The sequence below is a fragment of the Crocuta crocuta genome, unplaced genomic scaffold, assembly GCF_008692635.1.
Source record: "Crocuta crocuta isolate KB4526 unplaced genomic scaffold, BGI_CrCroc_1.0 scaffold29, whole genome shotgun sequence".
Taxonomy (NCBI): domain Eukaryota; kingdom Metazoa; phylum Chordata; class Mammalia; order Carnivora; family Hyaenidae; genus Crocuta; species Crocuta crocuta.
Genome location: NW_027533280.1, coordinates 3,147,601 through 3,155,888, shown reverse-complemented (window position 1 = coordinate 3,155,888; position 8,288 = coordinate 3,147,601). Strand labels below are relative to the sequence as shown.

Sequence of the window (8,288 nt, the reverse complement as noted above, 5' to 3'; positions counted from 1 at the left end):
GTATTCTATTAGTTGGAGTGAGGATGTTTATAAAAGATTTTATTCTCTCATTATGTCAGCTCAGTTGAATTAAAAAAATTTTTTAAATATTTATTTTTGAGAGAGAGTGCAAGTGGGGGAGGGGCAGAGAGAGAGGGAGACACAGAATCGGAAGCAGGTTCCAGACTCCGAGCTGTCAGCACAGAGCCCAATGTGGGGCTCAAACCCATGAACTGTGAGATCATGACCTGAGCCAAAGTTGGATGCTTAACTGACTGAGCCACCCAGGCGCCCTGGAATTTTTTTTTAAATAACTGTTGCGTATACTTACTTCTCCTTCTAAAATGAATTCCTAAAAAATAATAATAAAAATAAAATTAATTCCTGTACTCTGGATCCTGTCCCTGCCTGTTTCTTCTTCGTTAATTATTCTCCCCTATGACTAAAATTAGCTTATTAATAAGGACTTGGCATCTTTCAAGAAAAATTCCCTCAAAAGCCCATGTCTTTGCCTTATCCCTTGCCCTGCCCTTCTTAGCCAGACTTCTTTAGTAAGACTAGACTCATGTCCTTGCTCTTCTGTCCCTCATTGTTCATGCCTCATTCCATCCTAAGCTGACTTGTTACCTTGCTGAAATTCCTCTAATAGTAGTCATCAGTGGCTCAGTAATTGCTAACCAAGAAGAGTGTTTGAGCACGTCGTTCTTGAAGTGCTGTACTGCCTTGGTTTTTGTGACAGATCTCTTTCTTACTCTCCCTGTCACTCCTCTTTGGTCTTCTGTACAGACTTCTCTTCTTGTCTGTCCCTAAAGAGTTGGATTTCCCAGGATCCTGCCCTCGGCCTTCATACCTTCTCATTCTGCAGCTTTCTTCCCCAGTGATTCTTTCACATCCCTCACTGCTGACACAGCTCTGCACTTGGGATTCCCATACCTCTAGTCCTGGCCTCCGTCTCTAGACTGGCAACGTGCGTGGTCCCACAGGCACCTCAGATGTGGTATTTCCAAAAACCACCTTACTAGGTCCCAAATCTACGTCTGTTGGTTAATGACAGGTTACTGTATCCAGTCATCTGAGCCAGAAACCTGAGACTCCTCTTGGGCCCTTTCTTTACTCCTATTAGTCAGTTCTAAGTTCTGTTATGTTTCTTCTCTGTACTCTCTTTACCTTATGCCTAGTCACTGTTACTGTTATCACTGCTTTGTTAGATTTTGATTTGTTTCCACCTGAACTAATGTAGGAGCCTCCAGTGGCCTCCATGTCAGCTTAGTCTTCAGATGCTAACGTTCCATGCTGTGGAGTGATTTCATAAAACCTAACTCTGGTTATTTCCCTCCTGTATAGTTGTTGAGTGACTTTTCTTCTGCCTCAGTATAAAGTCTAATAACAGAACTTAGTCTGTCATGACTGACTGGTAGGTAATCTTTTGCTTTTCTGGCATTATCTGCTACATATACATAAGCACCCTTCATCAGGACAGTTGTTCTCAAAAGGCCTTCTCTTATCTTTGTACTTGCTCCTTTCTCCTGGGGTTCCTTTTTTACTGTGTCTTTCCAGCCCTGCTGCTTTCATCTGGACAGTTCCTTATTCTGCAAGAACTTAAATGCCATTTCTTCTTCTGTGAAACCATTTCTGTCCTCTGGAAGCACAGTAAGCCATTCCTCTGCAAAGCTACGGTAGTGCAGTATTTATGGGTCCTATTATATATCAGGTTGCAGTACTTATTAAGCTTTTTTTTGTCTCCCTTCACTAGACTGAGAGTCCCTGGAGGGCAGGGACTGTGTTTTCTTCTGTTCATCTTTGTGTTCTCAGCCCTTAATACAGTGCTTGGCACATATCACTTAATATTTATTGAAAGAATACTCATGCATGTGTTTATTGGTTTTGTATTAGAAGAAACTTCAGAAATTAATATTTGATATCTTTTGAAAATTAACAATCCTAGAGACAGTATTCTGTATGTTAAACACAACTAATGCTGAGCTCTTTTTTAATACATAAAGGTGGAAGGGGTCAAATAAAGCAAAAAAAGAAGACAGTACCACAAAAGGTTACAATAGCCAAAATTCCCAGAGCAAAGAAGAAATATGTAACCAGAGTATGTGGCCTTGCAACTTTCGGTGAGTTCAAGTATGTTTAAGATGTGTGAGCGATATTCTCTTGCTCTCTGCCTCCCTCTCTCCCTCCCTCTCCCTGTCTTTATCTTGCTCTTTCTGTCTCTTTCTCTGTTATAATCCGACATCATGAAAATTTCACAGATCTATTTTTCGCTAAGAAGATACAAAATGAGATTTTGCATTTCTAACTATAGCTCCAAAATCAAATTTTGAAGAAATTTAAAAATCTTTTGCAGAGGGGACTAGTTTAACTTTTTCCTTCCCAGAATTCCTATTGGGCACATTTTATGTGGAATGAGGAGGCCTAGGTAGAATGTCTTTTGAAGCCTATCAGTACTGCTCCTCTGTCCCTGCAGGCTGGGATGGCAAAGGGTTGCAAAATGGCCCGTGGCCTCTGGGAGTGACAGTAGAGGGCGAGGGAAGGTGGGTGTTGGCCCAGTGTCCCGGAGGCCTTGAATGGACAGTGAAATTGTAAACCAGGGCCCCTTCTTGTGACAACACAGGTTAAAAAAACAATCATGAGATAGTAGGTTTGTTTCCCTGTTGTAAATTTTTCTCCTGTAAAAAGCGATAAACAAATGAACTTCATTGTACTTGGAAATGTATATATAATGCCTGTAATCAATGTGTTCCTAGGTTTATTTTGGTCTTACTATGCCTGTAATCAATGTGTTCCTGGGTTTATTTTGGTCTTACTGTATAAGTTAGGAATAACGCTGTTTTTATGTACTGACGCTCTATTTGACTTTGCAGATAGTAAGTTGAGTTCTTAAGACCACTGCCTGTGGTAGTTTGTAATTATTCCGAAAGGAATACGAAACCCATTAAGGTGATCTGTTTTATGAATTTAAGATGAAGACTAAATTTCAAAATGGAAAAATATCTTTGATCCATGATTCCAATTACAGTCCTGCTATTTCTTTTTTTGTAAATAACAGAAATTGATCTAAAAGAAGCACAAAGATTTTTTGCTCAAAAATTCTCCTGTGGTGCCTCAGTAACAGGAGAGGATGAAATCATCATTCAGGGAGACTTTACAGATGACATAATTGATGTCATTCAGGAAAAATGGCCAGAGGTGAGTAGGTAGAACATGTGCATCTGTGGAAGCAAGTTTGTAAAGCAGGTTGCTTCTGTGTTATTTGATACCACAATTCATGAGATGTAATTATTTGTGTTTTATAGGTGGATGATGATAGCATCGAAGATCTTGGAGAAGTAAAGAAGTGATTTTGAAAATTGTCTCTATTTAATGATTTGAACTGAGAGTTGATATGGCCAAAGGGAGAGAGGCCTTTTAAAAATACATATATTTATCCTACAGTGAAACTGTAGACCACCCTCACCCTTGGCATTGTCACTGTTCTGTATAAGGCTGCTTGTTTTTTTTATTGCCAAAGTCTAATAAACAGGGGAGACTGTCATGCTTATGCATGAAATAGAATTTAGTCAAATAAAAGTTTTTGGTCATTTGGTACTGACTTTTCTCTTTCTCTTTTTAACTTTTTAGTTTTGGAAAAACACTAGATTTTTTGTGCAAAGCCTTTCTGTTTATTATCTTAAAATAACCCCAATTTAAAGAGTCGTTTTCTTAAAATAATCATGATTTAATTAAATCATGATTTGAAGCTGAGTAATGTTTTAAAGAATTTGAATTTTGGCTTCATCACCATTAACGATTGTCTCCTTGCTTCTTTGGTGTGATAGTTTCGAGATGCCTTGGCCCCTAATAGATTTGTGGTTGAATTTGCTTCATTGTTACCAACCAAGTCCACTTCGTGGTCATATTCACTTAATGTTGGTAGGAGTTGTTCACATTCTGGAGATTATTTGGTAAAGTTTACTAAAGCCTTAAAACCATCCGCAGTCTGACCCAGTAAGCCACTTAGTTGACATTATCCTAAAGATAGAATCATTCTTGCTTAAAACTGTGGGTGAGGGTGTTCATCACAGTGTTTCTCATAAAAAAATTGCAACTGTTATAAATGAACAATTGGGAAATGGTTAGAGTATGATGGTGCACCATATGATAGACTATTTGTATATTTTTAGATATTTTCCAAGAATACTTTGGAAACATGTTTGGTGATGTTAAGTAGGGGAGTAGACTACCCCAAATCCATTTTATATAATTATCACCATTGTTTTGAGTGAAAGACCATTCAGAGATGCTGTGAGTTCTTATTCTAGCTATTAATTCTGAGAATAAAATTCTACCCAGTTAAAAAGAATATACACTCATACTCTCTCGAAATATATATAGGTAGTCTGGGAAATAACAATTGAAATGAGTCTTTCTCACAAGAGAAACAGTGACCATGAATTTTAATGAATGCACTAAATGAATTTCAACTTTGTTTTTATAAAGGTCTTAAGTCAGGTGCTACAAATTGAAAAGAAGACTCCTGGTGTTTTAGATTGCTATAGACACCTTTAAGAAATTTAGAACCCATTGTTTATTGCCCTACAAATGACAACCTTGAATGAATGAGTGGTTTTTTTAAATAATTAAAATCTTAGAAAAAATGTGTGAGAAAGATGCAAATGAAGAAAATGAAATTTTGCATTAACTGAATTTTACTAAATATGAGTATCTGATGAAGCAAATTTATCCATCAAGACCATTTGGTATGTGTTGTGTATGTATTCTGTTGGTGCTGGAAGATGTCTATGTGCCTGTATCAACCATGTGACTTCATGTAAAGGTTCTCAATGTTCACAGTTGTTGCAAATGCAGTTTTAATCCATATAAAGCCCGCAGTGGATGTTACTGCAGGATGACGGAGGATTAAAATTGTCCTTGTGTATAACATGTGTGAATCTTTTCCTTCGACCAGAAATTTAAAATGCAGCATTAGTTTACTCTCTGGTTAAAATATACGAAGTTTAAGGATTGACTTTAATTCATACATTCTCTTTATGTATTATGTAAATGTTTTCACAGTCTAGTATTTTTAGCAAAAGAATACTAACCTTTAAATAGCCTTATGTCATAATTGTAAAAGATTTGCCACATTAAGCTGGCAATTTAAATGCAAACCCAGCTTTGATATATAGTATTTTATTTATTAAAAGAATAGATGTTGACAGTAAGTGATTTTACAGTGTTATAGTTACTACCTAGAAGCCTCAGTAAATCAGCTATTGATTAAGATAAAATACATGGTAGCTTTCTCACTGTCAGTAAAAAGTTGATAAATTACTGTTTTAAAGATGAATCCTACTTTTTAGATCCCGTTTTATTTTCTAAATTACTTAGGAAATATGGTAGGGAGACTAGAATGAGTCTGTTTAGTTCATCAGTTAGATTGAGTATAAAATCAGATGCAGTGTAATTCTTGGAGCTTTCATAAAACATGCCATTTTTAAAAGTTCTGCCTTCTAAGGTCTTTTCTGTTTTAAAGAAAACCTGTGGGAGTGAACTTAAAATATTGAAGTTTTTGATGTGCAACTAGGCCTCATACTCCTCTCACCACATTGAATTTATTTACCAATCTCATAAAATGAGCCTATTTTTTCTCCTTTATGTACATAACCTTTTTTTTTTTTTTTTTAGAATTTATTTTTTTAGAGCACCAGAGTGGGGAAGAGGGAGTCTTGAGCAGGCTCTATGCTCAGAGCAGAGCCGGATGCGGGGCTCGATCCCACAACACTGGGATCATGACCTGAGGCAAAATCAAGAGTCAGACACTCAACCAATTGAGCCACCCAGGTACCCTTTGAGATTTTAAGTAATCTCTGTGCCCAATGTGGGGCCCAAACTCACAACCCCAAGGTCAAGAGTTGCTTTCTCTCAACTGAGCCAGCCAGGTGCCCCTGTACACATACTTTTACACTGAGTGTTAGGCATGTGGTTGCCTGGTACAAAAATACCACATTTTAACAATAGTAAAAGTTGGCAAACATGAATTGAAACGCTCCTTAACTGGAAAGTTGACATTCACCCACATTCCTTTTTATCTTTCTCATTCCACCGAGGTTTAACTGTACAGTCATCTATTGATAGTATGTTTTTAACTAGTCAGAATTTATTTTCCTGACTTTAAATCTTAGACATCGTCTTGTTGGGGTTTTTTTGTTGTTGGTTCTCCTAAATGATCCTATGTATCCTAAGGAGGCAAGTGCCACCCAAATCAGTAAAGCTTCAAAGCAAGAAACTTATTTTTTCCATTTTCACTTCAGGTTGTCTTTCATGAACGCAAGGACATGCTTTGCTCATTCATAGTCAAAAAGTAAAGTTGAAATAGTATAATATTGTATTTGGTAATTTGTCTTGCTGCCAATGTCATGTTATGGGTTAAACACTAGGGGATGGGCGACCAGGAGTTAAATATAAAGTGTCATTTTTTTCATAGTCCAGTTCCTGTGTAAAAGGAGTAAAAGGGAGAAGAATGGCTGAGATAACACGTGAGAAAACTTAGATTCACCCCAGATTGGTAGGTTTTGTCATGACCAACTGCCAAAGTCCTCACTGTTACTTAAGAGTTTCATCAAGAGTCCAAAAAGTGTTTTGCTTTATCGTGTTTTCCTCTTAATCTGGGGTGCTTAGTTTCCGGCAGCCGCCAACCACCACGGCCGGCGTCCGCCTCCAGCCAGGCATTCGCGTGGATGGCCAGGTCCCCTTGGCGGTGCCCCGTGTACACAGCGGCTCACAAGACTGGGAAGGAAGTGGGCGATCCNCACAAGCAGCCTTTAATTTGCTTCCCCGTTGGCTGGGTAATGGTAAAGAACCGGGAGGTGGGTAGCGGCCCTCCCATTCGCGGATAAACCTTCCCAGACCCTGTAACCCCCGGGAAGCCGAAGACCCGGGACCACGGGCGCCGAGGTCTCGCGAGAGCCGGAGTGGCTCTTCGGCGACGCCGTAGGCGGGGCGCGTTCCCCTGGGCGGGCGGTTTGGGCGCTCGCTTGGGCCGGCCGTGGGCGCGGGGCTCCGGGGTTCGGGGCTCGCCCCCGCTCCGGGCAGGCGCGCCTATGGCCTTCCTCAGGTGACGCTGAGCTCCCCGAGTTTCTCCGGGGGCGGAGGAAACACCCATGATCCCTTCGGCGACCTTATTCGCCGGGCGCCAGGTGAGCGGCCGCCGCGGCTCACCGTTTCCGCCGGCGCGTCCCCCTGCGAGTGAACAGCGAACCTCGGGGGACGGGGAGCACTCTGGCCGAACCTGGGTGGTTTTAAAGGGACGGTTTCTGCTTAAAATGTGAAATGATACACAGTACGAAGAGGAGAAACGGAGCGTCGCATGTTTCCTTCCCTTAGTAAAAACGACATTCAACCCAGGCGCGGAGACGAGTGGCGAGCAGTAGGCATTCACTTTTTAACGACAGCAGGGCGTTTGGAGAACTGCCTTTCTCTGGGCCACCTCGCTTCCTGTCCTTAATTTCCTTAGAAGTGTTGAAAGCTAGCGTTGCATTTATAAGTGTACGATGAAAAGTGAGCTTTGCATTCATCGGTACGATGAAATGAGCTATTTTTGCTTGCCTTGGCGTATTGCCCAGTTTCTTATCCCAGAATTTGTGCGCCTTGCCGACGCGCTCAGCCACGCGGCGCTTGGTAAATGTTTGTTGATAGAATTAATGAGTGGTTTACCAAAGACCGGCATTCAGGTCTTGTGATTTGGAATCCCTTGATCCAAATTCCGTTTTCTGTGTACCAGTAACCAGAACTCGTTCGTCATTATTTATTTATAAATTTTATTTTTCAGAAAACAGTAGTGGTACACATGGGCCTCTGGTAATCTTTTAAAGCAACACTTTTAGTTTTTTATTTCATAGGTAGGGGGCAGGACCATATTTTAAAAATGTGGTTTACAATCTGAATAATAGGTACTGTTTGGAAAAGCTGCGTCTCCCTTTGACGGGTTTAAGTCGGTATCTAAAAATTTTCCTTGGAAAAAAAATAAAAAGGCTAATGTTTGCTGAATTCCTACCCTGTGCCAAGTAATGTGGGGTGCTTTGCACAGTTTATCTTGCTTAATACACACAACTTACCTGTCGTTATTACCATTTTACAGGTGAGGAAACCAAGGTTTAGGGAGGTTAAGTAACTTGTGCAAGGTTATAGAGCCACTAAAATGGTTAATTCTAGATTCACACTTATGTCAGATCAACTTCATGCACCAGAGTTAAAAATGACCTATACTTAAAGGGTATTGTAGGTAATTTTGTTAGGTATGAAATGGCATCATGGTTATCATA

The 8,288-nt window shown here is 40.0% G+C and overlaps 2 protein-coding genes across 6 annotated transcripts in view; both read left to right on the top strand.

Moving 5' to 3' along the window:
* The window catches only part of DENR (density regulated re-initiation and release factor), a 13,156-nt gene extending 9,583 nt beyond the window's left edge, over positions 1–3,573 (top strand). For both annotated transcript variants that reach the window (XM_077748023.1, XM_077748022.1), the window contains exons 6-8: positions 1,983–2,099; positions 3,035–3,174; positions 3,282–3,573. In XM_077748023.1, the coding sequence (XP_077604149.1) occupies positions 1,983–2,099; positions 3,035–3,174; positions 3,282–3,326 (302 nt within the window). In that variant the 3' untranslated portion in view covers positions 3,327–3,573. The remainder of the gene's footprint in view (positions 1–1,982; positions 2,100–3,034; positions 3,175–3,281) is intronic.
* Positions 3,574–6,990: 3,417 nt separating this feature from the next.
* The window catches only part of CCDC62 (coiled-coil domain containing 62), a 44,708-nt gene continuing 43,410 nt past the window's right edge, over positions 6,991–8,288 (top strand). For all 4 annotated transcript variants that reach the window (XM_077748021.1, XM_077748019.1, XM_077748018.1 and 1 more), the window contains exon 1: positions 6,991–7,163. In XM_077748021.1, coding sequence (XP_077604147.1) covers positions 7,128–7,163 — 36 coding nt within the window. In that variant the 5' untranslated portion in view covers positions 6,991–7,127. The remainder of the gene's footprint in view (positions 7,164–8,288) is intronic.